The sequence below is a fragment of the Aspergillus uvarum genome (genome assembly GCF_003184745.1).
Source record: "Aspergillus uvarum CBS 121591 unplaced genomic scaffold BO82scaffold_2, whole genome shotgun sequence".
In the NCBI taxonomy this organism is placed as follows: domain Eukaryota; kingdom Fungi; phylum Ascomycota; class Eurotiomycetes; order Eurotiales; family Aspergillaceae; genus Aspergillus; species Aspergillus uvarum.
Window position 1 is genome coordinate 697,469 of NW_020291299.1, and position 26,089 is coordinate 723,557.

The 26,089-nt window shown below is 52.0% G+C and overlaps 11 protein-coding genes across 11 annotated transcripts; 5 read left to right on the forward strand and 6 right to left on the reverse strand.

Moving 5' to 3' along the window:
* Positions 1 to 3,123: 3,123 nt before the first annotated feature.
* On the reverse strand, positions 3,124 to 4,941 carry sti1 (Hsp90 cochaperone STI1). Its single transcript, XM_025641306.1, has 5 exons — positions 4,905 to 4,941; positions 4,099 to 4,834; positions 3,965 to 4,037; positions 3,446 to 3,829; positions 3,124 to 3,386 (listed from the first exon to the last, which is right to left on the reverse strand). Exons 2-5 carry the CDS (start codon positions 4,701 to 4,703, stop codon positions 3,234 to 3,236), a joined length of 1,215 nt encoding a protein of 404 aa, XP_025497100.1. The 5' UTR covers positions 4,704 to 4,834; positions 4,905 to 4,941; the 3' UTR covers positions 3,124 to 3,233.
* Positions 4,801 to 5,310, reverse strand: BO82DRAFT_53716 (uncharacterized protein). Its single transcript, XM_025641305.1, has 3 exons — positions 5,186 to 5,310; positions 4,905 to 5,091; positions 4,801 to 4,834 (listed from the first exon to the last, which is right to left on the reverse strand). Exons 1-2 carry the CDS (start codon positions 5,248 to 5,250, stop codon positions 4,968 to 4,970), a joined length of 189 nt encoding a protein of 62 aa, XP_025497101.1. The 5' UTR covers positions 5,251 to 5,310; the 3' UTR covers positions 4,801 to 4,834; positions 4,905 to 4,967.
* A 585-nt stretch (positions 5,311 to 5,895) lies between these two features.
* BO82DRAFT_272252 (RPC34 RNA polymerase subunit family protein) lies at positions 5,896 to 7,105 on the forward strand (the record flags this gene model as incomplete). Its single annotated transcript, XM_025631016.1, has 2 exons — positions 5,896 to 6,146; positions 6,247 to 7,105. 2 exons carry the CDS (start codon positions 5,896 to 5,898, stop codon positions 7,103 to 7,105), a joined length of 1,110 nt encoding a protein of 369 aa, XP_025497102.1.
* Positions 7,106 to 7,778: 673 nt separating this feature from the next.
* Positions 7,779 to 9,578, reverse strand: BO82DRAFT_350009 (putative PHD finger domain protein). The gene has a single exon (XM_025634031.1). It carries the CDS (start codon positions 9,399 to 9,401, stop codon positions 8,001 to 8,003), a length of 1,401 nt encoding a protein of 466 aa, XP_025497103.1. The 5' UTR covers positions 9,402 to 9,578; the 3' UTR covers positions 7,779 to 8,000.
* A 2,738-nt stretch (positions 9,579 to 12,316) lies between these two features.
* On the forward strand, positions 12,317 to 13,085 carry BO82DRAFT_53805 (uncharacterized protein). Its single transcript, XM_025641307.1, has 2 exons — positions 12,317 to 12,880; positions 12,935 to 13,085. The coding sequence occupies exons 1-2, from the start codon at positions 12,483 to 12,485 to the stop codon at positions 13,008 to 13,010; spliced, it is 474 nt and encodes a 157-aa protein (XP_025497104.1). The 5' UTR covers positions 12,317 to 12,482; the 3' UTR covers positions 13,011 to 13,085.
* Positions 13,086 to 13,159: 74 nt separating this feature from the next.
* Positions 13,160 to 14,034, reverse strand: esdC (GTP-binding protein EsdC; the record flags this gene model as incomplete). Its single annotated transcript, XM_025631015.1, has 2 exons — positions 13,160 to 13,783; positions 13,843 to 14,034. The coding sequence occupies 2 exons, from the start codon at positions 14,032 to 14,034 to the stop codon at positions 13,160 to 13,162; spliced, it is 816 nt and encodes a 271-aa protein (XP_025497105.1).
* Positions 14,035 to 15,087: 1,053 nt separating this feature from the next.
* On the forward strand, positions 15,088 to 15,700 carry BO82DRAFT_53882 (uncharacterized protein). Its single transcript, XM_025641308.1, has one exon. The coding sequence runs from the start codon at positions 15,175 to 15,177 to the stop codon at positions 15,538 to 15,540; it is 366 nt and encodes a 121-aa protein (XP_025497106.1). The 5' UTR covers positions 15,088 to 15,174; the 3' UTR covers positions 15,541 to 15,700.
* Positions 15,370 to 19,741, reverse strand: BO82DRAFT_350012 (DNA-directed RNA polymerase II core subunit RPB2). Its single transcript, XM_025634032.1, has one exon. It carries the CDS (start codon positions 19,470 to 19,472, stop codon positions 15,861 to 15,863), a length of 3,612 nt encoding a protein of 1,203 aa, XP_025497107.1. The 5' UTR covers positions 19,473 to 19,741; the 3' UTR covers positions 15,370 to 15,860.
* Positions 19,742 to 19,961: 220 nt separating this feature from the next.
* BO82DRAFT_350013 (beta-catenin-like protein 1) lies at positions 19,962 to 22,496 on the reverse strand. The gene is made up of 10 exons (XM_025634033.1): positions 22,303 to 22,496; positions 22,196 to 22,250; positions 21,897 to 22,141; positions 21,738 to 21,844; positions 21,446 to 21,680; positions 21,305 to 21,398; positions 20,740 to 21,254; positions 20,405 to 20,689; positions 20,226 to 20,343; positions 19,962 to 20,157 (listed from the first exon to the last, which is right to left on the reverse strand). The coding sequence occupies exons 1-10, from the start codon at positions 22,327 to 22,329 to the stop codon at positions 20,075 to 20,077; spliced, it is 1,764 nt and encodes a 587-aa protein (XP_025497108.1). The 5' UTR covers positions 22,330 to 22,496; the 3' UTR covers positions 19,962 to 20,074.
* A 210-nt stretch (positions 22,497 to 22,706) lies between these two features.
* BO82DRAFT_397471 (putative TOM core complex subunit Tom6) lies at positions 22,707 to 22,954 on the forward strand (the record flags this gene model as incomplete). The annotated part of the gene is made up of 2 exons (XM_025638935.1): positions 22,707 to 22,826; positions 22,901 to 22,954. The coding sequence occupies 2 exons, from the start codon at positions 22,707 to 22,709 to the stop codon at positions 22,952 to 22,954; spliced, it is 174 nt and encodes a 57-aa protein (XP_025497109.1).
* Positions 22,955 to 23,960: 1,006 nt separating this feature from the next.
* BO82DRAFT_300000 (BCS1 and AAA domain-containing protein) lies at positions 23,961 to 25,614 on the forward strand. The gene has a single exon (XM_025632040.1). The coding sequence runs from the start codon at positions 23,979 to 23,981 to the stop codon at positions 25,380 to 25,382; it is 1,404 nt and encodes a 467-aa protein (XP_025497110.1). The 5' UTR covers positions 23,961 to 23,978; the 3' UTR covers positions 25,383 to 25,614.
* The last annotated feature ends 475 nt before the right edge of the window (positions 25,615 to 26,089 follow it).

A 26,089-nucleotide genomic window follows, 5' to 3' on the forward strand; every position in this document is an offset into this window, starting at 1 on the left:
ATAGGAATACTAGTAGGAGTAGGAATAGGAATAGGAATACGGAGGAACCTCACAATGGCAGGCTGGCAGCACACAAAAGCGGCCGACGATTGCTGGTTGCTGGTTGATGACGAGGGAAGATACGGAGTCCGGAGGCTTCCAGCGCGAACGGATTCAATTCACAGCGGAGCCACTTGCGTCAGAATTTCTACAGCTTTGTTGTTCGTATGCTAACAGCCAACCGACTATTTATTGTCACAGACTACTCCTATACGTTTGTACTTCTTCTTTCACTGCGTCAATGACTTTGAATGTAGTTTTTTCAGCTTCTCCCTCCTGGTCAAAATCCGCGCAATCTCAATTGAACCACCAGATCTGGTATAAAAAAGGACAAGTGCCAAAGAGGAGCCCACCAGCTCCGGAAAAGGAAGCGCGCCGATCAACAGAAAGGGAGAAAATAATAAAAATAAAGAAAAAAAAAAAAAAGAAGGATCCTCTTCCACTCCAGCCTCCCCACATTCAACCAAACTTCCAGCCGAAGAAGCTCTGAGCAAGAACCATTCCATGAGGTACGGGTTTTTGATGAGTATCTCTCTGAGTGACTGAGTACCTGATAATAATCTGATTGATCTTCTTCTTCTTCTTCTTCTTCTTCTTCTTCTCGCAAAGGACTTATCCGCTTTGCCCTTCCCATTCACATACTGCCTGCAATAGGACTAGTTGACGCCGGCGTCCCGATCTATTGGAAAGGCAGCACCGCCACAGATCGGGCGCCGCCACAAGTTCGCAGCTCCGCTCCGTATCTTTTCCACGTCCATAATTCCGAACCTCTCGGGCTGTCCCCCCTTATTCTTGATTGGATTTCAGGGGACCTTTCCCCCCCCCTTCCTTCAAAGGACCCTCCACATCAAAGTGGGCTCAACAATGGTCAATCGAAACCAACAAGTCAAGTCCATTTAATTCGATTTTGTTACTAGCAAGAATAACCGAGGAATTCCGATGCGTACCCTCAACGAGCCCTAAGACGTCGCCCTAACCGAATTGGGTAGTATACTGGCCGATAAGTGACCAAGTACTCTCACCACTTGCCAACATCACCGATTACTGTGACACCGCCTGCATTGCATTGAAGTTTTAAGAAAACTCAGAAATATCATCTCCAAAAAGTCCAAGCCTGCCAAGGTCTAGCGTCTGGCGGCACAAAATTGCCGGAATAATGTGGATGCCTACTCGTCACTGATTGCCGGTCACACGTGTCAGTACAAAACTACGGAGTACTTCTGGTTCTCATCTCCGACAACATGACCATCAACTTAGTATCTCAACAACCACGAAGAAGCAACAATAATCTAGCGAAAATGGCTGTCGAGAATACCCCGATTCCCTTTCAACCCTACACACAGTACTTCCTTCCACCCTCCTGCTCAAGGTGAAACACCGTCAGGCCACCGCTACGCAATGCGCGGAGATCTGATCAACCCCGTCGCAGTCGATCGCAGGGCTCCATCTTCCGTCTCAACACCCAATGACGGCGGCGAGAACATAAGCTTTGAAGCCGACCAGACGCAAGTACCGATCTGGCGCATTCAGTTTCGAATCCACGTCATGGCTATACTTACTGGACTTGGTAGCTACCTCTGTGAGAGCTGGACAGTATCATGTACAGTACATAGTAATCACCTCCGGTCATCTCCCAGCCGGGACTCGGATTGAACCACAATCGCAGCATGAAGATCGCATGTCGCATGAAGACTCACCCAGCACGGAGTTCCCTCGGAAATCAAACCCTAAGAAAGCGCGATTAGAACACTAAAGCACGTTCCCAACCTTCTCTTTTCCTCCTCCCGTTTACTGAGTACGTACCAGCCACAGCCCGCCCCTCCCTCTCCGACCCATTATTACTTTCCGATCCTCAATAGATGTGCTGTACTGCACAGTACAATAGGATAGATCAACACCGAAGCATAAGGTACTTTTCTCAAATAACACCACACAACACAAAACAAAAACAACAACCAAACCAACCCATCACACCACCGCCTAACCTACACACAACCAGACTTTCATTCAAAACCACCCCCATCATGCAATAACACAGGCCGTGTAACTTTCACAGTACTATGTACAGTACAGTAGTCACTCATGACATTCTGTTTTTTTTCAAACCCCCCCCCCCCCCCCCCCCCCAAAAAAAAGAGATCGACCTGGGAGACTCCACTCCACTTCGCCCGTTCGCTCGCTCGCATCAGCCCGAAGTTCGCCACCAAGATATCAGCTTGACGACGGGCCTTGCCTTGCAGTTTTCAGCCCTGAACTTCCCCTCCTCAAGCCCCCGAGAGTACTTGGTGTAGCGCTATGTTCCAGTCCAACCCACGGTTTTCGAGTCCATCTCAATCCCACCCGATATTCCTGCCTGTACTGTATCGCACGCACCGCACCGCACCCGGTCTGAATCAATCTATCAATCCGTTTCTCTTTTCCAATTGAAGTAAAGACAGAAAAATTCGAGCAAGACTCAAAACAAAAAGAAAAAAGCGACAGAAAAAAAAAAAAAAAAAAGAAAGAACTGACGATGACACAAAACCCCCCAATCCCGTGAATAAGCCGAGGTTCGGACGGACATCCAAGAAGGAAAGTTCAAACTCAATGGACAACAAAGTTCGGCAATGAGAGAGTGTAATTGAGTGTTAAAACTTAACTCCGTAGAACGTACATAGTATTGGTGTGCACGGATGGTCGGGCCTGGTCTGGTCTGGTCTAGATAGGTGTGTGGTCGGTCGGTCGGTCTGACTGCCCTCTCTGCTTACAGTCTACAGAGGTGCATGGCATGGCACAGACTAGGGTTATCAATCCACAAGTATCTTCTTTGGGCAGAGGGAAAAGATTCGATTGATAGCAGCGGTGGAGTGGAACCTCTGTTTCTAAATGTCCGAATCAAGTCCTCGTATACCGAGCCAGCGGTCGCAGCTTGCGAGGAGCGGAAAGTTGATGCAGATGGAAGATACGGTGTGAACGTCCAGCAGAGCACGAAATGAATATACAGGATACATCAACCACTCAACATCTCAAGCATGTCATTTCAATGATCTGATATCAAATGCATCGTCACTGCCGTAAAATAACCACGAGAAGAAAAATACATCAAGAGGGCGCCATCGAGAACGCTTTTCATAACAGATTAGATAATAATCGCAATCACAGAATTCCCCAATTCGTGTCCCCATCATCACTGCCTCCGTCCACTACTAGCTTGCTCACCGACCCATGCGGATGACTCCGGCGGCCATCAACTTCTGGATCTTCATCCGCACCTGGGAGTTCTTCATGTGCTCCTGGAGGGCGGCGGGGTCGCTCTTAGCTTGCTGGAGGATGGTCTGCATGATAGGGTCCTGCAGGATGGACATGATCTATGGATTTCATAGTTAGCGAACGAATCCCACAGATATCAGGTGGACAGAGAACTCACCTCAGGGTCATTCTGGATTCTTTCCATCGTCTGCTGCTCGGTCTCGCCGGCACGGGCGCTGAACTGAGCATCCAAGCACTTCTGCTGCTGCTGCTCGATCTCCCGGGCGTGGGTGCCGTCGTCGTGCTCCGAAGCTTCCGTGCAGACATCCAGAGCCTTGTTGTACTCCTTCATGGCCACCAAAGCCTGCGCCTTGCGCATGTACGCCCGAATGAACTTGGGATCCCGCTTGGTAGCCTCGTCACAGTCCTGCACCGCCTGGGGGAAAGCCATCAGCTTGATGAGAGCCGCAGCGCGGTTGGAGAACCCGCGGGGGTCCTCAGGGGCGCGCTTGGTCATCTCGGTGAAGGCATCCACGGCGCCAGGCCAGTCACCCTCCTGGAACTTGGTCTGACCGAGCTCGCGAGCTGCCTCGGCTTCGGCAGGGTCGACGTAGGCCTCCTTCTCAGCCTTGGCCTTGGCCTTCTCGGCGTTGCGCAGCTTCGTGAGAACATCGGGCGTACGGTGCTCAGTCAGCGCCTTGTGGTAGAACTCGATGGCCTGGCCGAGCTCGCCAAGCTTCTCGTATGCGGTACCGATACGTGCAAAGGCCCTACAATCAAATCACGGACGTTAGCCACGGTTGGATGTCAAATCGCACGGCGGATCCTTACTTAGCAATGGCCTTGAAATCGGCTCTGAGCTCACGACCCTCCTCGACAGCCTTCTGGCAGGTCTCGATGGCACCCTGAAGATCGCCCTTCTCGAACTTGGCGGCACCGAGGTTGTTCAGGTAAGTAATGTCCTTGTGCAGCTCCCAGGCCTTGTTGTAGTGCTCAATAGCCCCATCAAACTCTCTCTTTTTGTAGAAATCGTTACCAAGCTTCTTCTCGGCATCAGCGGCTTCCTGGGCCTTCTTCTTCTCAAGGGCCTCCTCATCCTCGGCCTCGGGCTCCGGGGCGGGCTCGGGCTCCTTCTTGGGAGCAGCGGGACGAGCATCGGGCATAGGCACATCCTCCTCAGCCTCCTGTGCAGCGCTAGAGGAAGCAGCGGCCTCCGCCGGGGGAGCGCCAAAGTTCATATCGATACCCAGCAGCACACTCATGACCTGCAAGAAGCGGGGGTCGCCGATCTCTTGACCGATGTCGTTGGGGTTCTGCTGCAGGCGCTTGAGCTTGGCCATGAAGTCGGCATCGGCCAGCAGGGGAGCGGTCTTGGGGTTGCCAGCAAGCTTCTGGAAGAGCTGGGGGTCGTTGAACATTCCACCGAGTCCTCCCATGGGGTCACCCGTCACACCGTCGGCCTGGGCTTCGGCGTCGATGGCCCTCTTGACAGCGTTGAAGCCGTTCTTAGCCTGATCGTTGGTGGGCTCCAGCTTCAGAGCCTCTTCATATGCGTCGTGGGCAGCCACTGGATGGAGACCGTTAGCAGCGGCACAGCACCGAGGTTGCCATCGGACACGCTTATGGGTTTAACTCACAGAGATCGCCCAGACCGCGATAAGCGGCACCTTTGCGGATCCAGCCCTTGGACCAGTCTGCCTTCAGATCCGTAGCCTTGTTGGCATCCTCGAGAGCCTTCTGGTATTCGTGTTGCGCGGAATATACAGCGGAGCGGTTGGAGTAGAGGATGTGGTTAGTAGGCTCAACGTCAATAGCCTGCGAGAACTTCTCACTGTGCAGATGTCAGTGATCAGATATATTAGACAAATTGATTGCTCCGTTTTCAAGCGGGGTAGAATACGGGGCCAAAAATACGTACATAGCAGTAGGATAATCCTTTGCAGAGAAGGCCTTGTTGCCCTCTGCTTTCAAAGCGTCAGCCATGTTGCGAGACAGGTGACAGTAGATTGAGGTGGGGGGGGGGAGGGGGGGAATGAGAAAGAGGTGAGGGTGAAAGAAGTGAGAGATGATGGTTCTGGGGGGAGAGGAGGGAATGCCGCCGGGGGAGCCAGAGCCAGTTTAAACTACGGCCTGAGCTCTGCCGGGAGCTTCTCGAAATTTCCGAACAGCCTCAGGCCACCATGAGGCAGAAGCAGCTGTCACTTATTCTGGCCTGAAGCCTCAGGCCTTCATGCATGTGCGGCCAAGCCCGAAAGAGAAAGAAAGGCCGCCCAAAAACATCTTCTTTTTCCCGCCGTCATCGAACGCTTCTCCAAAAATTCCCTTCTTGATTCTTTTGCGCTCATTTCGTCCAGTCACTATTAAAAGCTCGCTTTCACAGTTTGGGGACTTTGATTAAGCCTCTCCCCATCCACTCGACACAAACCAGTCAAGAGATTCGGCGCGCGCTTCTGATCATGCCCTTCCATAAGCCTTTCCGGTGATCGTTTCCTTTCAACACAGTGTGTGAGACCTTCGGACAAGATCTCCCCTCATCTTTTCCCCGCCGCGCCGCCCACCACCACGAACTGCACCCTTCTCCCCCCTTCCCCCCCACCCCTCTGATATCGATTGAACCCGCCGCGAACAATGGCTTCCTCAGCTGGCTCTTCAGTGAGCGAGCTTTGCGCCCGACTCTACGATGCCTGCTTGAGAAACTTCCCATCCGACCATCTCTTCTACCAGCAAGATCTCCTCGGACTGGGGATCGTCCCCAAGAATGACCTCGCGCTACTCCTTCAATGCACTCAATCGCTCGTCGACCAGAAACTGTTCCGCCTGCTCCAGGGAAAGAATGATCGGTTGGCGTGGAAGATCATCTCCCGGGAGGATGCAGAGAAGTATGAGCACCCCGCCCCCCACCTAGCAACCGAATTGCAATCATCCGAGAAAGCAGTTCGTTCCAAACAATCGCAACTAACATGACCGAACCGCCCACAGACTCCAGAACCTCAGCCCCGACGAAAGTTTAGTCTACAATGTCATCCACTCGACCGGACGGTCCGGCATCTGGGTGCGCGCCATCGGCACGCGCACGAACCTGCACAAGTCGATCCTGGACCGCTGCCTCAAGTCGCTGGAAGGGAAGAACTACATCAAGAGCGTGCACAATGTCAAGTTCCCTAGCCGGAAGATGTACATGCTGGCGGGGTTGGCGCCCAGCGAGGACGTGACGGGCGGGGCCTGGTTCACGGACGGCGTGCTGGACGAGAACTTCATCAACAGCGTGGCCGGGTTCATCGAGTGGAAGGTCAGCCAGAAGAGCTGGTACGAGGTGCCCGCCGTCCATCATCGCAACAACAAGCGCCTCAAGACCGCCGACGGGAACGGGGTCGTCAGCAGCAGCAGCGGCGGCGGCGGCGGCGGCGGCGGCAACCCCTACGAAACCGACCCCCAACCGCAGAAGGAATACATCCCCTTCCCTGCCGGCTACCAGGGCTACCCCACCATCCCCGAGCTGACGGCCGCTGTCAACGCCAGCGGCATCACCCCCGTGCGACTCGGCGAGGAGAGCATCACCCAGCTCCTGGAGATGCTCTGCTACGACAACAAGCTGGTCGCCCTCAACAACGGCGAGGTCTACCGCTCCGTCAAGACCCCCGCCCAGGTCAAGTCGCAGCAGGCGCGCAAGCCCCCCGGCGAGGACTCCGGGATCGACGACCGTCTCGTCCGCAACGGTATGACCGAAGCCCCGTGCGGTCATTGTCCGGTCTTCAAGCTCTGCGCGCCCGGCGGAGCCGTAAGCCCGGAAAGTTGCGAATACTTCGATCCCTGGTTAGAAAAAGCACTTGGATTTTGAGAGAAGAGAGAGAAAAGGTAAAAAGCAGACACCAAAAAAAAAGGTTGTCCTCGCGTCTCTAATCGGTTACCCCGAGTGTCCATTTTTAGTCTCTTCAACTTCTATATCTCTCACCTCTCTTTTCTCATATTACCGCCCCGTTTCTTCTTTTTCTGTTCTTGGATTATTTCCTCCCCCCACCCCCCCTTCCACATCATTTACTAAACCACTTTTATGTATACCAGTCTTTCGCGCATCCATAAAGAAAGGGGCCAACTAGCTTTTGCGCAGGGCGATTGATCTTGTTTTGCGTTTGCATAGCGATGGCGTCTTTTTGTGTTGTTATAATTTTTCTTGTTGTGTTTCACACGTGACTGTCTGATATCAATGCGTGATCGGGTCTTATTCTGCTTTGCTCAGCTCAAGCAGGGCATTCGGATCGTCAGCAGAAGTTTTCTATATTCCAAATATAAACTCGAAGAAAGGGATATGGAAACAAGAATAAATACTCTCTACCTGTTTCTGGTACCCAAGGCACTGCACTCGCTCTTCGTATCTTTAGGTGAAGCCCAGTCACTGAATATCTGGACGGGGGGTTCAAGCCTTCACGGCATTTATCCCTGGGTTTCTAATCCTTTCTAAACCATGATACTAAGGATACAGAAGGCACAGCAGGTTAATCAAGGTCCGTAGTCAAGAATAACATACATTTACATTACAGCCTGGTTGGTATATTAGGTCAATTGGGATCATGTGTTAGGCCCACTAAACTCAAGTCATCAACCCTTCCATGCATGAAGGGGTGCTAAACCTGACTCCAAAATAATCAAAAAAAAAGTACAAGGGTATAAAGACGACAGACACCGGGAGCAGCCCACCCGCCCCAGAAAGAAAAAGGGGGAAAAAAAAACTAAGATCACGCCCCCAATTTCGCCGAACACTGCGGACAATACCACTTGCCCACGGGCTCGCGGGTCAACCCGACACACTTCCAATGGAACCACTCGAACTCGCAGTCCTCGTTGTCGCACGCCACCATATCGCCATGGCTGACGCTGCGACACGTACAATACACCTTGGTATCCTCGTTGCCCTCGTCCTCCTCCTCCTCGTCCAGATCGTCCTCCGCGCCGCCGCCGCCGCCGCCGCCCACCCCGGCATGTTCCGAGTCCGACATGTCGGCGCTGCTGAGCAGGGAATCATCCTCGTCGTCTTCACCGCCGCCGCCGCCGCCACCACCAGGTCCAGCAGCCGCTGATGACGAAGGGGAGGATTTCTTGGTGAGTTTAAGGCGGCCGCTGGCGCTGGAGGATCGCTTGGTGTGCTTCCCATTCAACCCGCCGCTGCCACCGCCGCCGCCGCCGCCACTGCCGGCCTTGAGTTTCTTGAGCTGCTGGTGCGGCGCGACCTTCTTGGTGAGGGCCTTCTTCGTGGTCGAGGCGGAGCTGCGGGGCCCGGCGCTGCCGGCGCGGCTGGAGGCGGGCGTGCCCCCGCCTTTCGGCGTGCCGGGACCCAGCGAGGATTGACGGAGGTTGGAGGAGGCGGCGGGGAGGGTGCCCAGGGAGGCGTTCAGCCGGCGGCGCTTGTTCTCGACGGCGCCGGCGGACGATTCGCGCTGGTGCCGTTGCTGGAAGTGCACGGTGCCCGACGGGGTGGCGGGGGCGGAGGAGCGCGCGGCGGACGGGGAGCTCAGCAGAGCGGCGGCCGCGGCGGCGGTCGTGGCGTTGCGGCCGAGGGACTGGTTCAGGCGTTGGGTGGCGCCCAGGATGAGATTCGCCGCGCCGCCGGAGGCGGAGGCAGAGCCGCCGCCGCCGCCATTGGCGGCGTGGGCGGTTGGGGAGGAGGATGCACCGCCGGCGGCGTCAACGGCGGCGTCTGGGAAGAAGATGCGCGGGGGGTCGCGGTATTGGTCTTTGTTGTGGAAGAGGGAAGGGAGCGGGGGATCGTTCGAGAGCATGCCGTTGCTTTGGAGTTTGTGGATCGCGATGTCCAGGCGCTTGATCTGGCGGTCCAGGAGGACGCAGGCCTTCTCGCTGAGTTGGATCTTCTCGTCCTGCAGGAGTTGCGATTTGTCGAGATTCTGCAGAATGGTCTTGCTGTACTGCTCCTCCTTCGGGTTGGGCGTCAGGCTGCCGTTGAGTTTGATGAATTTCTGGAGACTGGTGTCGCGCGAGTTGATGGTCGTCCGGCATTCTTGGATGGTCTTGTCTTTGGCTTGGATCTCCTCCATCAGGTGATTGATTTCGGCGGGCAAGTTGGCCACATCATGCACGAACTGTTCGAGCACCGTGGCGGGGTCCTCTTGTAATTGCGACATCCTTCACGCTGGCTGCTCACGGTCTCAATGCTGAAGCACAGTGGGAAGCTGTAACTTCAGCACCGTGTGCTCACTGTGGTTGGGAGTTTGCGGTTCGTGATGCTAACCCTGTGATGTGTGGTTCAGCGATGGAGTGGTTGATCGAGAGGCCAGCGCAATGGGAGATCGATGGTCGCAAGGGATTCGGCTGGAAAGTTACGGGATGCTTCGTGCTTATCGATCATCGGAGAGACAATCGATAGAGACACGGAATTTAGATGTTCCGGGTACAAAAAAAAAACTGCTTACTAAGAGGTAAACAACTCGAGAGTGACGGTGGCACAGCAGCTGCGTGCTATTATTTACATCCCAAACCACTCATCTATTGCTCGAGAAAGATATGGAACAAAGAAATACTGAAAAAAAAGTACTTGGTACGCTCTTTATATAGTGTACCAGCTGAACGTTCAAGCAAAAAGAGTTATAGTACAAGAAGAAAAATACCCAGCGATTAAAGCCGGCATTACGAACGTATTCCTGATACGCTTCCTCCCCAAGTGGTGGTATTCCACTTCCAAGAGAGATTCTCATCATTTAGTCAATGCAAGAATCATTAGCTGCAATGCGCCTCGTTCATTGCATCGAGCTGGAACACAGCAGCATAACCCAAACCGCGTCGCTATGCTAATTCTATACGAGACCGACTGCATGCACGAGCGTGTACAGAACCAATGAATCGACGGGAAACGAAGTTTATAAACGAGGATATTACGTGGATGAGGCGACCGGAGAGCGCAGCCACTCCGGCATGTCAAAGTATCGAGAAAAGAAGAGTATCTTCCAAAGACACAAGTTTGGGAGGAGCCTGCCAAGTCCTAACCGAATCGAACTGTAAAAAAGTAAGGGATGAGGATCGCAGCCTGATAGTTGGTGAGATGCATCAAGGACACAATCCTTGAGGGCAGCTGCTGAGCCAAGAGTGGAACTTGCCATCCTATGGATGTCCATCATACCCAGCAAGATTCAACTCCTGCTACTGGAATATCCCGAGTCCCGAGGCGTTCTCAGGTCGCTTGCAATGCCGCTGTTGAATTTGATTGAGTGTTGAGCGCAGGCGTATCCGACCAGGACGACCTTTTCCTGAACAGAGTGGCCGCGCTGACCGTAGGCTTCACACGGGTCAACCGCGTGCTGGAAGTAGAGACACCGACAAGCTGCGAATCGTTCCACGAGTTTGTAGCACATGGTGGTTGAGTATTATGTTGGCGGTGATAAGTTGAAAGACGTAGGTTGTCTCGAACCAAATGGCGAATCTAACGTCCTGCGTGCGCTGCGACAGGTATGAAAGGAAGGCAGACGATTAACCGATCAAGGAATGGTAGCTAGCCGCACGACGCGACAGCCGACCGCGGTGGATGCAATTGATAACAGTGGTCTGCAGTATGTTGAAGGAGGGAATCTTGGTTGTTTAGGCGACCCAGGAGCATGTTCACATAAAGGACTCAATCATAAGCCGGATGCAAAGATCAAGACAAGTTGACACCGCCGGGCAAGCACAATTTGTCATTCTAAGTTGTTTTCAGTAACAAACAGAGGACAACAGTAGACTCCAATGTGAAGGGTCCATAAACCGAGACCGCAGCTGTTAATGGATAATTGCTTGAGAGCTCTTCGAGCTGATCTCTTCCATCACGGGGAATATTAAAGATGAAGAACAGACGGGTCCAAGCAAAAAACAGAACCGTCGAGGTTAAGCAAGAATTAGTGAAGCCACAGAGGAAAGAGCACTGAGGGCCGGTAGCATGACCGAGCAGGAGGGGCGGAAGGGTGGGCAAGAAAGCAAGAAGAGAAAAGGTGGGAAGGAAAGGGAAGGGAAAGGGAAAGAGAAAAGGAAAGACGGAATGATAGAATGCAGCCGGAAACCAAGAGGGCAGAGTGGTGGTCCCCCCAGGTAGGCCAGCCTCATAGGGCAGAGTTGAAAGCAGTCGATCAGTGGGGAGGGGAGAGAATTCCCGGTCAGGCTGAACCTCACGGACTAGCATTGCTATCCAATATCCACCAGGTTTACGGGAACGGCTTGTTCCTCCAGAGCCAAAACATCCTTTTCAATGGGTCGGGTGTTCTCCGAAAGAGCGAAAGAGCGAAAGAGCGAAAGAGCAAAAGAGGGGAGGAGGGGAAGGGGGGTGACCGGCCGTAAGGCTGCAGGATATGCAGGATATGCAGGACGACAAGCAGCCCCGTTCTCGATCAAGCCCGCCGGGGATTGGACCCAGCGGGTTTGGTAGTCCGACCATAAGCGATGTCCATTGCTTTGTGAACCGTGATATCAAATCAACTCGTGGTTTTGGTGGGAAAACCCGAGTGTTGACCCGGCTGATGGAATCGTCGTACTAGTGGAAGAGGAAGAGGAAGTGGAAGTGTGGATAAAAACCATGGCGTAGGGCTGAACTCAAGAATAGAAACTTGGAACCAAATTCCTCCACCACGTGCCCGCCAATTGGCCTGGTAGGCCTGGTTTGTTCCGGCTCCAGTTCAGCCACCGTATCAGGCAACAATCATCTGGAATTGGATTTCATGGTTCATGGTTCATGGTTCATGGATCCATCCAACCCATTCAATCTCGGAATATCGGAATGTTTCCTCGCATCCCCTGCTGTGAGCATTATTGAATATTCTTGTTATTGTTGTGGATCGATGAACCTAGGCTTCTTCATGATGACTAAAAGAAAAGCTTCGTACTCTTTACTACCAAGGGAACTAGCAGTCTAGTCATGAGAAAGGGGTCCTGGTTCGCTATGGTATGCATGATGAGGTAATTTTCGGACCTCGCTGTAGGGCTGACCGTCCAGATGAGAGAGACCCGGCACCAAAAACTGGAGTTGCGATTCGCCAGGCGAGACTGATCACAAAATTACTTCCTGGCTGAAAGGCCCTTGGCCGCGTTGATGAAGTCACTACACATTACTGTCCTGTACTGTGCAGTACATTGTTGACTTTCTGGCGCTGTTAGTTGAAGCCTTAGAACACCAGCACCTGACTGCTGTACAGATTGGTGCTTCTAGTTTGCCACTTATCTCAAATATTAAGCGACATCTCCTACAGATGTTTACCCACACCATCGATTGCAGTCATAAAATAGGCATTGATAAGTTAGACCATCATATCATCACTTCATCATTCATGTCCCGGCGCACCAATGTAGGACTTGTCAGGACATTGGTGGAAAGGCCTTTGCCGGGACCACTCATCCTGTCGTTCCATCCGCCTGGCCATACTGCCGGTTCTAGTAGAGAGCGGATATTTCCGTTGTTCCTCACCCCTGACCACCACTCTCACCACAGCCATAACTCTCTTTCTCCTTCTTCAATCCCCGCCTACTGTCTTCTCACCCCCCTTCGACGAGAACACTCCTCACGTCCTTCACAACCACCACCTCTACTACTGCGAAGCGAGACCGGCTCGTCCGTAGCAGAGCCCACAGTCTGGCACTGTCCCCTGATGTTCTCTCTTTTTTTTTTTTTTTTTTTCATTTGTTTTCTGTGAACCTCTCCGAGTGCCAGATCTGTGGTCCACATTGCCCCATTCTCTGCCAGAAAGGGGCAACATGTTATACGCTTCATTTTAGTATAAATCGGTTCGGTCCCAAACCAAAATGAGTGGTCTGCTCCGCGTCACGCTGCGAGCACACCATCAGGGATAGAGTAACAGATCCTGACAGTGCGCAGGAGCTGATCGATGAGAATTGACATTCTTCTTTCATCACCTCACAGACATTGAGTTTATCTTCGGACAACAATTCCCTGCCTTCTGACGGCACTCCGTGCCCGTCTGTACTCCTCATCACTGTCCTCCGACTCGGAGCAACTGGCCTCCGAGGACTCGGTGACATACCCGCAGCGACTGCCTCCACAGTCTAGCTTGACACGGTCTCCCTTGCGGGTGATCCCATAGCGCTCACACCGGCAGATCGGGGTCGGGGGATCACTCATGGAACTGAGCGATGAGGGAGAGGTACTGCCCGAGGAGCGGGACGACAGCGAGCTGCCCGCAGAGCTGGGCGGGCTGTTGGAGAGGGAGTACTCGTCCGATAGACGGGATCCCGCAAACCGCCGGGTCAGATCGTCCATAGTGGGAGGGCCACCGACAAAGTCAGTCTCCCGGATCTGGCGAGAGGCGTAGGGCTTGGAGGGCTTGGGGTGCTGAATCTTGGATGGCGAGAGAGCCCGGCCCTTGACCACATCCGAGGCCGCCGAGGTCCGACGGTGGCTCTTGCTAGGGGCCGAGGAAGAGCTGGAGGACTTGCCGCCGGGAACATCCAGGATGTTGAGCTTGCGGCCAGTGGTGGGCTCCACGGTATATTCAACAGCAGGATCATGGGAGACGTGATAGCCATCCATGATATACTGTAGTCAGTCAGTCAGCAAGGTGTGTCATTAGAAGAGAAGGAAGCAGGACCACTGACGTAGTACCAGTAGCGACCACCCAACTTAAGCATGGAAGTCTGGAAGCGGAACTTGCCCACCCACGAGCCAGACTTGTTCTCATCGCGCGAGAGAGGGATCTGGCGGGAGTAGTTGTCCCACGAACCGACCAGGTGGACGGTCTTGACATTGGAGGAAGTCCGAAGAGAGAACTTGAGCTGAACGGACGACATTATGGCGATAGGGTGCAAATGAATCGGACCAGAATTATACTAGAAGATTAGATTATGGTAGAAAGGAATATAATAGATAATCGTGTCGACGATGGCGGTGCTAATGTTGTTGGGGCGAAGTGACTGCCAGAGTCAATTCGATTCAGCCTCGTGCTGCGGCGGATTGCGGAACTGTTGGTTCGTTGGCCGTACAAGACAACAAAGCGTTAAGCTTGACGGGGATCCAGTCCTCGACACGTAAACAGGCAGAAAGAAGATTAAGGTGTACGGCGAGCAAGTTTGTCTGAGCTGGAAGCAAATCGGGAACAAAAACTCTTGTCGACCGGCGACAATGTATTGAACCGTGGGAAGTTTGTACAGTTTAGAAGTATCCTGTGCGAAGTGAAGCAAGACAACAAGGGAACATCCAGAAGCACAGCTCTAGGATGGTTATGGTTATGGGTTTTTTTCTGGTTCTGGTAGGTGCGTGATATTAAGGGAAGTATAAAATGGGGTTGGTACGAATTGAAGATAAAGATGAGGATGAAGAAACAACAAACAAGCAAGTGCAACCAGTGCACAGGATACTTCGAAAACCACAGGCAGAACAGACAAGACTAGCTTGCTGAAGAAAGAAAAAGAAGAAGGGAAAAGGAGGGAAGGCCGACGAGGGCCCGGCGGGTAAGAAGGCTCTTTTATGAGAGAGGAGTCGTCCACATCCACATGGAAGATGCCTGGTAATCAATTACCTTCACTAGGAATGGTAGTAACTGCCAGGTCAGTGACGGACTGTCACACCCCAGCAGCGGGTAAGTCCAGGGTTCGATTGGCCTGCTCTCTCCAGCCCGTCTCCGAGCCTTCAGCCATTAAGAAGCCGTTGCTTGCCGCCCAGCCACCTGCAACCACTGCCTGCCTCTCCAACCTTGAACCTATGACATTCTCCTTCTTCACTCTTCGCTGCGCTATCGTCACCCATCATCGAGGTTAAAGTTCACCAGGCTGGACGGAGGAGGGGAAGCCCAGAATAGACTCATAGAGGGTCAAAGTCTGCTCCCTCACTGGTCAATGCCTCACCTATCACTACACCTGTCTCCATTATCACGGACAGTCCGGGTGGGGAGGACTGCATGACGAAGAGGGGAATATGCAGACGTGCATGGCATGGGCACATCCTGCACCTCTTCACCTTCACAACCACGGCTTATTATTATTGATTCGGCTCCAATGCCAGGATTTATTCAGTCAAGTACAGCAAAGTATATCGTAATCCCAACCCCTTCGCTGCTCACTCATCATCATCGGCCAAAAAAAAAAAAAAAAAAAGGAAAAGGAAAAAACAAAAATAAGAAAAGCAAAGAAATCACAATCCTCAGATCCTTTGTACGCCGGAAAATGCCGAATCAGTCGGGTCTTCGGTTGATATCGCAGATTTTGATGGTAGAGAAGGATGGGAAGCAAATTCAAAGGGGGAAAAAAAAAAGAAAAGAAAAACACCGGAAGACGAGAAAGGGAATTATCATGATATAGAGAGGCGGGGGTGAGGAAAGAGAGGAGGAAAATGAAAAGAAAAAGAAATTCAACTGATGTACACGGATGGTATTCCTTGTTCTCTCTCTCTCTCACCGCACGGACACTCCAGACCGGTTGGTAAACATGCGAGCGGCAATGTTCATCGAGGCCAGCTCTTGGAACAGAAGCTTGGCTGCATATGGGATATGCACCTGCGAAATACGGTGCTTGTTGTTGCACAGTCGGCACTCGAATAGACCTTTCTTGAGTTTTCTGCAGCATCTCCGTTAGCATGGTCCATCCACTACAGTCCACTAATCAGGGAAGCATCGTCAAACTTACGCAACCGGGGTCATTAAGCCACAGTCATCGCAGATATGCACGCGGAAGGGGTCCGACACATCGAACAACCGCTCTTTCAGGAAGGCACTGGCTCCGTGCGCAATCATACAATCGCGCTCCATCTCTCCGAATCGAAGACCACCATCACGGGCACGACCCTCCACAGGCTGTCTCGTCAAGATCTGCGTAGGCCCACGTGCACGGGCATGGATCTTGTCGTCCACCATGTGGCGCAGACGCTGGTAGTAGGTCGGCCCCAAGAAGACCTGGGCTACCATCTTCCGCCCCGTGTGGCCGTTGTACATCACCTCAAATCCACGAGACTGGTAACCGTGTTCACGAAGAAGACGGGAGATTGAGTCGACTGTGACATCAGTGAATGGTGTGGCGTCACCCTCAAACCCACGTAGCGCAGAAACCTTACTAAGCTGACACTCAATCAAGTGGGCAATTGTCATACGAGAAGGAATGGCGTGAGGATTGATGATCAAGTCGGGAGCCACACCCTCACGGGTGAATGGCATATCCTCTTGACGATAAGTGATACCAATGGTACCCTTCTGTCCGTGACGCGAGGCGAACTTGTCACCAATTTGGGGAACCTTGGTTGTCCTCATGCGCACCTTGACGAATTTTAGGTCGTCGTTACTCGTAGATACCAAAACCTGGTCCACGATACCATTCTCCGTGCTTCTGAGGGGAGTGGAAGCGTCCGCTTTGGTGTGCGCCTTGGTCCGTTGGCCCAACTCCTCCGCGTCGGGAGCTAAAGGTGCGGTTTTACCAATGATGATATCCTCGCCGGAGACACGAACACCCGGGGCGATGATGCCATCCTCGTCAAGCTTATCATAGGTTCCCTTCCGCATGCCGAGGGTGTCCGATCTCATCGGCTTCTCGAAGCGTTCAATGACCTGTAGTCCCACCATTTTCTCGCTGTCGGTGTAAGTACGGTAGAAGAGACTGCGGAACAAACCACGATCGATACTGCTCTGGTTCATCACAACGGAATCTTCCTGGTTATAACCAGAGTAGACAGCGATAGCGACGATAGCGTTCTGGCCGGCGGGGAGCTCGCGGAATCGCAAGAATTCCATGGACCGCGTTGTGGCCAGGGGCTTTTGAGGGTAGTAGAGGATGTTGGCCATCGTCTCCATACGTTGGTCAAAGTTAGTCAAAAAGACACCCATGGCTTGTTTACCCATAGCAGACTGATAGGTGTTACGGGGAGACTGGTTGTGATCTGGGAAGGGAATGATACTGGCACAAACACCAAGGATCATACTGGGATGAATCTCGCAGTGAGTCCAAGTGTGCGCTTTTTGACTGAGAATGGAGCGGACACGCTTGTTGGGATCGTGTAGTTCCTCATCCGGAAGAGCATAACCAGCCTGGAGTTGCTTGGAAATTTCGAGATCTTCCGGAGTCATGGAAATCATGATGGTCTCTTCTTCTTCAGCATCGACGTACTCCACTACACCAGACTTCACCAGGCCATCCCAACCGAAGTAACGATCGCGGCGGTCTTCTGGATCCAAGTCTGGAGGCAGGTCTTTATCTTGTTCCAGTTTGCGGATGTGTTCTTTGTTGAGCACCAAAGAGCCGCAGTTTTCACTCTTCGGGTCATTGTCGATGACGTAGAGCGGCCGGCAGACACGTCCAGCATCGGTGAAAATCTTGAACTCCCGCTCACGAATGTCTCGAATCAGACTGACCTCGTGCGAGATCATGTTACGGCGACGAAGGGAAAGCATCGTGTTGACAAGGTGAGCGGGATCTCTGTGGATACCAACCCAGACACCATTGACAAACACCTTGGTAGCGTTCGGTGTCACTTGAGGTTCGAACTCCTCGAGGACTTCCATGTTACGCTGAATCATGAAATCAATGATAGGCTCGCTGGGCGTACCGACAGTGATGTAGCACATGAGAGCCAAGTTCTTGACTAAACCACAAGCTTGACCTTCAGGGGTTTCAGCCGGACACACCAGACCCCAATGAGTGTTGTGAAGCTGACGAGGCTTGGCGATCTTTCCGTCTCGCCCGATGGGTGTATTGGTTCGACGAAGATGAGACAATGTGGAGGCGTAAGTGTAACGACTGAGCACCTGAGACACACCGGCCTTGGAGCTAGCTGCCTTCTTCTGCTCACCCCAGTTACCCGTAGCAAGAGCATACTTCAATCCTCCCGACAAGGTGCTAGCCTTGATACCAATGTTCAGGTAAATCTCTCTGTTCGTCTCCACGCACCGCTGAACATATCGCTGTAGATCGCGGGTAACGCGGGTGAACAAGACTCGGAAAAGGTTCGCAAGAAGCGGACCGGCCAAGTCCAGGCGCTTCTTACCGAAATGATCACGGTCGTCGACATCCCGACGACCCAGAGCACACTGGAGAAGTCTGTGCACCATGTAACCCAAGAAGAAGGCTTTCCGCGTCTCACTACCTTCGCTCTGAGAAATATGCGGGAGGAATTCTTTCTGCATGATCTCACGGGCATAGCGAACACGGCGCTCGTGGTTCATGCTGGACTGGGAAGACCCACGCTTGGCGATGAAGTCAAGCGCGACCTCGCGATCCTGAATAACGAAACCTTCTTCAATACATGGCTTCAGCATCTCCAGCATAGGTGTGTCGTTGCGGTCATAACAAATGTGGTTCAGAATATCTTCATCAGAGACCACTCCGAGAGCTCTGAAAACAACCACAATTGGAATGTCGGTCTTCACGTAGGGCAATGTCGACCGGATCGTGGGACCAAATCCACCCTTGGCACTATCACCTTTCGCAAACAGCTTCAGGGACAATTGTGACAAAAGCCGCGAACCCTTCTCGACAGCACTACGAATTTCAGCAACATAAGGTGTAGGGCTGGGTGGTGCTTTTTTGAAAACCTGGACCGTGTTGCCAGCACTGCGTTCCTGGGCGATCAAAACCTTCTCACTTCCGTTAATGATGAAGTAACCGCCCGAGTCGTAAGGGCACTCATTCCAGTTGTAGAGAGCCTGTTCGCTCAAGTCCTTAAGAATACAGTACTTAGACTTGAGCATGATGGGCACCTTTCCGATGAATACCGTCTCCTCCTTAGCTTGGTCAGCGGGTAGTTCTTTCTGCTCCCACGAAAGATAGGTGCCATGAGCTTTGCGATCCTCGCTTGGGTCACCCATCTCATCCTCATCCCGGTCGGCAATCAGACGTTCCCGACCCTCCATAATCTTCTTGGTGACACCCAGGTATAGAGGACTGGCATATGTAAGGTTACGTAGACGAGCCTCCTGCGGCAACATGATGGTCGTCGCACCATCGCCTTCCGTCACGGAGGGGCGGGAGAGCATGACAGTTCCGAACTTGAGCTCGTATCGGCGGACAACAACCGGGTCGATTTCATCTTCGGCGGGGGGAAGCGTCTGATCTAGAGTCACTTGGCCTTGTTCCTCCACCAACTCCTGCATCGTTGACGAGATAAACTCATCGAAAGAGTCTAGCTGTTGTGAGACGAGACCCTTAGTGTCGAAGAAGGACGAGATAACGGTCCAGCAATCCTCCGACGTGATCCCCTCGTCCATATCATCGTAGTACTCATCCTCGTAGGCATCTTCGTAGTCGGCCATCTTGACGGGAAAATCGGTCACGGACCTAGCGGAATAAAGGACAAAGATTCAAGAAGGCGCAAAGGGCGCGACGCGCTCGGCGGAAAATATCCCACTCGACGGTCGCCAAAGGGCTAATGTCAGAGGGTAGACACCGGGGGTGAGAGTTCGAAATGAGCAAGAACAGAAGCAGTCAAAGAGCCGGAAGCCTCAAGAAGGATGATGAGGTTTGAAAAACCCAGGCCACCGGTGATGCTGGTGAAGGGAGCAAGCAGCTGGGGAAGTGCTTCAAGTCTCCGGGCGGGCGATGATGGATCTTGCTTGATGAGCAGAGAGAGAGCCGCCACTAGTCCCTCCCGACCGCCTGCTGCTGCTGGCGCCGCTGGTAGCTTACTAAACTAAACCAATTAAGGGATAACACTAATCCGAAACAAAGAAGCATAGTCACGTGATCGGTATTTATCCATTGAATTCAATTCACCTTGGTGTTACATTACAATACAGAGTACATCCACAATGACCTCACCCTCGATCACTCAACCTATGCTTCCTATGCTTATGCACCTTGGGTGAATGCTCATGGTTTGCTAGCAGCTATACCAAACTTGGCCTTCTGTATCCCATCATACAAACTGTAGAAGCGTCTCCAGCATCTCCTTATGATCCTTTTGCCCCGGATCTTCCTCCGAAAGACCTTGCACTTGCTCTGAATGGACCACATCGTCAGTCTTTGTTCCCACGGTGAAGGTTTCAGGAAGTATATAATTGCTATACCTTGTAAGGTCGCCTTGATCAAAGACAGATCCTCATCTCGGTCTGCGAGAAGGGAAACAATCTTCCTCTTGGCCCCATCATCTTCGGCCACAAGCCAAGCCAGTATCACGTCAATGAGCTGCAAAAGTGTCAGAGGATGTGGGCGGGACTGAGACTGGCGTCAAGTATGCGTTACGAACCTGAAGCGAGAAAAGCCCAGCGTCAAACCGCCGGGATAACCATTCGCTGGCCATGACCTCCTGTTCCTCTGGTGTGAAGCTTTTCCGTTCCTTCTCAATCGCTTGCTCGACGGGGGATACTCTCGAGGAATAATCCCGCCGTAGCTTAACGAGTTTCTCGATCTTTTCATAATCCTTCTCCATGAACTTGGCAAGCGTACGGATACGCGGCGCAGACCTTCCAGGTAGCAGGCGCAGGAGAGAAGCAAAAATGCCCAGTAAATGTTCGACCGTCTGGTTCTCTTGCTGCTGAATGTCAACCCAGCCCGAGCACTCACGAGAAGAATCCAACATACCTTGCGCTTGAACATACCAAACACAGTACTCAAACATGCTGCTTCAATGAACCTCTCGCATGCACTTGCACCGGCTGCACCGCCTAGAGCATGATCCAAGACTCGTAAAGCTCTCTGTTTACTGAACTTCCCTTCTTTCAGCATAATCTGAGCGAGTTCAATCCCTTCACTTTGCAAGAATTTTTCCTTGCCAGATTCCTCATCAACGACGCAAATCAAACAGTCAAACAAATTCTCGACGTATTCCTCCTCGTCAGAATCTTTCTCCGGATCACGCTTGCGATATTGGCTGAGTAATTGGAGAAGAACCTCGACGCCGTCCAAGCTCACGAACCTGTCGCGATTCTTGGCCGTAGACTGAAGTAGAATTGCCAGAATCTCAGCCGAATATTGTTGGTTCTGGCTCACGGGCCTTTCCTTTTTCTGAACACGAGATATGAGCCAAGGCAGAACATTGGGGTCCTTTCCTATCTTCTCGGCGATTGACGCTTGGGAGGCGAGGTTTTCAAGAACATCTTTGGAGGTCTTAGTAGTTTGTCGAGCTATCGAAGGACGGCGCACTCACTTAGCACGTAGTATACTCCTGCTCTGTCAACCTCGGATTCTTCGTCTAGCCTAGACAGATTTTGCGCTAGTAGTTCAATGAGATCGGCATCCAACTACCACTATTAGCAATTTTCTCGCTTCGGTATGCAAATGAATATACCATAGCGTTGACAAGTGTGTCCCATTGCTCCTGCTCAGCTTCCACATCTTCGTCGGTCAGTTCCCCAATGATTTGGATGCCATCGATCGCGATATCGGCATTTTCATGGGAGAGTAAGGATACAAGTGAGCCAACGCAGCCCAACTTTGCGAATTCATCGAACAGTTCGGGGTGCTCGGAGAGAATCGATAGGCCCTTGATCTCAGTATCGAGGTCCGCCTCCGAAGCCATGAACCTAGGAAGCTTAGCAAGATTTGTCTCCATATCAATAGTGACCCAGATCAAAACCCACTTTTGGGGATCATTCTCGAATTTACCGCGAAGCTCGGCATTCTTGGATATCTTCTTCTCGAAATTCAGGGCGAATCGTCGCACCCAGGCGAGGTCGAATTTCTCCAGCTAAGCCACATCAGCACTCATCCCCATGCAGATCCATGAGCCATTGCCTTACCGATGCCTCTTCCTCTTCATGCTGGTCAATGTATTGCATAGCCTGAGCGGTCTGGCGCTCCATACCACCGCCGAAAAAACGGCCTTCTTCGTCGTCGGGAACATCTTCGGCCTCGAAATCCGGGGGTAATTCTGGGCCGGCATAGTCGTCCTCTGCGTCGCCTTCTTCTTCTTCTACCATCGCTGCCTTCCCTTTTGATTTAACATCTCCACCCGCGTCCAGCTTAGCCGCTTTATAGAGCCCATCTTGCATTGAACGTCAGCACCGTCCGCCGGACAAGAGGGGTTTTCGTAACGAACTTGGGTCTTTCGAGGCGTCAAACTTGCGCTTTGAACTCGCTGCGGATGAAGGTTTCTTTAGACGTTAGAAAGCATTTAGGGCCATATTATCATATTAGGTTCTGTACCTTGAAGAGCTCATCGATGCTCGTCATGGCTGCGGCTTGCGCGAGTGGAATTCACGAGAAATCTCGTCACCACCAACTCGTGTCAAGTGGATATGCGGTATGCAAATTGATCAGTCTGATATCCAGTACGTGAAATCGCCTTGTTGACCAATTCAAGTAAGTTGCGATCGCTGACTGCTGCTGCTTGATTGACTGATCGCGCCGCAGCTCGCAAGCCGATACGGGTGCCGCGATAAGCTAAAGGCGCAGCTGCCAAGCATGGAAAGATTTCTCGGACTCCGGCATCATTCCGCGTTGCCCTCAACCGCAACTCCATTTACTCCATTCATCTCTACAACGCACTGCAACAACCCCCCTGTCAAGCTCCAGCTTTAATCCATCCACCTCCACATCTCATTCACATCATGGCCCCTAGACAGCGCGTCGTTTCCGGTCGCCCCCAGAAGGGTTTCCTCAGCACCGCCTACGAGGAACTTACTGCCGCCGAAAACGCTACCATCGTTCGAAGCCTTCTTGTCTTCGGCGTAAGTGCCAAATCTCAAATTCCTGCATTAGCATCTTGCAAGAGGGACCGAAAAACTAACTGTTCATCTATCAGGCTGGCGTCGCTTTCCTCCACAGCAGCCTCGGCGAGCTCCTCCTCCCTCCGTAAGTTCGAGATACACCGAGTTCCTGTCAACCGCTTAGGACGTCGGCCCGGCCAGGATCACACAGGTTGCTAATGATTGATGAGCAGTATGTAAATGGATACCCTATGCCTCCGTCCAACTCCGTGAATATGAAGGCCGCCCGACAGGCCGGGAATCGGGTCGACCATTGATCACTGGACACGTGCGGAATCTTTCTATGCTATTGCTCTCGACATCCGAAGTTAATGAATACGTGTATTATATTTTTCGTGCATAAATCGGCTCGCAGCGCTGGTGGATGGGATAAGTCTTGTCATATGATCACTGAGAGTCTCTCTTCTCCGTCGTTTGAATAGACATGTGATCCTAGTCACGTCTCGCTCGTCTTGGACACCCTGCGTGCGTAGTACCCAGAAAATAGTTGATGTTCTAGAGTTCGACCAAGCCACGAGATGTTTCGACAGCCTCTAGTACTATACAACCATACGAGGCCGGATATCAAGTAGTGGCAGGTTGTCGACTCGTTTACAGACAGATATATTTCACATCATTTGGTTCGGGTGACATTGGAAAGCAATTAATGGTGCCTGGGGCATCAAGAACTGAAATGTCCCTGTAAGCAACCGATCTATCTTTGAGAATCTTTCGGGAGATATTGTCGTGCGGCCTGGCGGTCTCGCTAGATGCCTATCTATAAGTGGATACGAAGCACAATAAATGAGAATGCCTTTCAGAAGCCGGTCATCCTCTTTCTTATTATTGTTATCAAATCTCCCTTGTCTGTCTGGGGTGAACAAAACCGAAAGGGTGGTCATTGATTGAATAAAGGCTTTTTGTCTGCTCCGGACATTAAGGAACATTCAACCTCGACATGCAAGCATTATCAACAATACCGATAAAAGCCTCTTGTGCCCTCCGAGATCATAGATCATGGCATTGAGCATAATATTCACTATCTACGACGATTGACTGACCCAAATCAACCGCCACTAGCATTGCTCTCTCATCATGCAAGCAAATCTCACAGAGCCACTGGCCCCAGACGCCATGCTCGAGTTCGCTTTGCCCGGATTCACATTTCTGTCTCATTTTCTATTGACCCGCTTCGATTTTGACCTGTCCCATTATTTTTTCATTTTCCTCATCATCATCAGTATCCGCATGGCATGGCGGCATTTCCTGCAATTGTTTGTGACGCCACTAAGCTCTGCCTTGGTATATGTTAGTGACTCGTTCACTTGCAAAATAGAGGTACAAGGCCAGGACAGCATCTACAGATACCTCATGTACTGGGTGATACATCATAGATCCATGGCTAGAGCCAAGCATCTCCTTGCCAGCAACATGCTGTCGGTCGGCGGTCGATATGTCCATATAAGAACCAGCCTTGACCCCAGCAAAGACAATAATGAGCTTGAGTATCAGTCAGGAGACAATTTCGATGAATGGTGGAGGAAAGTTATCAGGCAACGCCAGACCCAGCCCTTGCACTTCATTCCCTCCACGGAGGAGCATCACTTCTTGTATGCCAGCCCTTGGTACTCTTGGTGTTTCTGGCGCTGGATCAAGTTCCAGCGCATCAAAAGCAGCGAGGACACGTATGTCAACGATCGAATCGTCATCTCCTGCTGGGGACTGCCGCTCTGTAACTGGGGCATAGGCATGCTCAAGCAGCTGCTCGCCGAAGCGCAGCAGGCGTGGCTTGACAAAGACCAGGATAAGGTCGAGATTTGGAGTGCCCGAGGGGGAGCGTGGCACCCGTGTGATGGGCGTGTTCCCAGGCCGCTGGACAGTGTGGTGCTTGACCAGGAAACCAAGGCTGGTGTCTTGGCTGATATTGCGAGATTCCTCATGAACAAAGCCGTCTACGAGGTGCGAGGGCTTCCGTATCGCCGGGGCTACTTGCTCCATGGCCCGCCTGGAACTGGCAAGACCAGTCTATGTTATGCCATTGCCGGACACCTGAAGCTACCGATCTATGTGATAGACCCCAGTTCGTCTTCTCTAGACGAGAACAGCTTCCGAACACTCTTTTCCGAATTGCCCTCGAGATGTATCGTTATGATGGAGGATGTGGACTGTACGGATATCACCAAGTCACGGGCACCTGGGCACGACAAGAACGACCAGAGCATGATGATGCCTGGACGCCCCCTTACTCAGAACGGCATTTCACTCTCTGTTCTTCTCAATGCCATCGACGGTGTAGATGCAAGTGAAGGTCGCATTCTCATGATGACGAGCAACCACGCCGAAAAGTTGGATGCGGCACTGATCCGTCCCGGACGGGTGGACATGCGCATCGAGTTCAAGTACGCGGCACGTGACGAGATGGAGTCTTATTTCAAGACGTTTTACTCGCCCCTACATTCTGAGGCATGTAATGCAGATCCAAAATGGGGAGCGAGTGCCCATGATCACATCTGGAGACGTCGACAGGCTGGCCTGTGACTTTGCCGCACAGATCCCCTCGGGGCAGCTTACGGTTGCTGAGCTCCAGGGACATCTCATAGAGCACAAAGACGATCCGCAAGCGGCCATCAGGAAAGTAGAGGTACTGCTTCAGAAAACGAAGGCTCAGCGCGACGAGCGCGTCAAGAAGCAGTTGAAAGAGCAACAAGTGGAGATGAAGGAGAGGGAGAAGACGCTGAGCAAGGAAATAGAGATGGAGAGAAGGCTGCAGAGAGAGGAGTCCCCCGCTGAGAGAAAGACATACCATTTGCGGTCACGGAGGCGAATTGGCTACTAGAACTTTCTGTATATAATCATAATCCTGCACTGTACTGTATACACCTATGATATAATGGGACTCTATCATATCTACTGACTACTGAGGTACCGGATGATCTACAGACCAAACTGCCTAGAATGGCCTAGTGCAACCCCCACACTACGGAAGACCATTGCGGCCACTCGGCAAAAGGAAAATCTGCCAGTAAAATTATAAGTAAAAGAAGATAAACCCTCATAATCCTAATAATAAGGAATAATCAATAGTCCCTAATAAGTTAAGAATAGTCTCTAATTAGAAAACCCTAAGAGCAATACCTTTGATCCTAGAAAATTCTAAAGATTCTAATGTAAGAAGGGGCTGAGTTTATGATATAATTTAATGAGCTTTCTTAGGGGAAGAAAAATAGTAAAAAGACTAAGACTTA

Bases quoted from the DNA above. Each gene is read 5' to 3' on its own strand.
- sti1 (XM_025641306.1), bottom strand. From the start codon at position 4,703: ATGGGAGGACTCGGTGGAATGTTCAACGACCCCCAGCTCTTCCAGAAG. The intron at 4,038-4,098 runs GTAAGGATCCGC...ATTTGATTGTAG, and splicing joins GATTTCAAGGCCATTGCTAA to GGCCTTTGCACGTATCGGTA. The intron at 3,830-3,964 runs GCGCTGACTGAG...GGTCAGACCAAG, and splicing joins CCATCGAGTTCTACCACAAG to TTCCAGGAGGGTGACTGGCC.
- BO82DRAFT_350009 (XM_025634031.1), bottom strand. From the start codon at position 9,401: ATGTCGCAATTACAAGAGGACCCCGCCACGGTGCTCGAACAGTTCGTG.
- BO82DRAFT_350013 (XM_025634033.1), bottom strand. From the start codon at position 22,329: ATGACGAGCATCGATGAGCTCTTCAAG. The intron at 22,251-22,302 runs GTACAGAACCTA...TAACGTCTAAAG, and splicing joins GCATCGATGAGCTCTTCAAG to AAACCTTCATCCGCAGCGAG. The intron at 20,344-20,404 runs GTTCGTAACGCA...ACACTTTTGCAG, and splicing joins CTGGGCTTTTCTCGCTTCAG to CTCATTGACGTGATACTGGC.
- BO82DRAFT_53882 (XM_025641308.1), top strand. From the start codon at position 15,175: ATGGGCACATCCTGCACCTCTTCACCTTCACAACCACGGCTTATTATT.
- BO82DRAFT_53805 (XM_025641307.1), top strand. From the start codon at position 12,483: ATGTTTACCCACACCATCGATTGCAGTCATAAAATAGGCATTGATAAG. The intron at 12,881-12,934 runs GTTCTCTCTTTT...AACCTCTCCGAG, and splicing joins GTCTGGCACTGTCCCCTGAT to TGCCAGATCTGTGGTCCACA.
- BO82DRAFT_53716 (XM_025641305.1), bottom strand. From the start codon at position 5,250: ATGGCTGACGCTTTGAAAGCAGAGGGCAACAAGGCCTTCTCTGCAAAG. The intron at 5,092-5,185 runs GTACGTATTTTT...CACAGTGAGAAG, and splicing joins AAGGATTATCCTACTGCTAT to TTCTCGCAGGCTATTGACGT.
- BO82DRAFT_350012 (XM_025634032.1), bottom strand. From the start codon at position 19,472: ATGGCCGACTACGAAGATGCCTACGAGGATGAGTACTACGATGATATG.
- BO82DRAFT_300000 (XM_025632040.1), top strand. From the start codon at position 23,979: ATGCTCGAGTTCGCTTTGCCCGGATTCACATTTCTGTCTCATTTTCTA.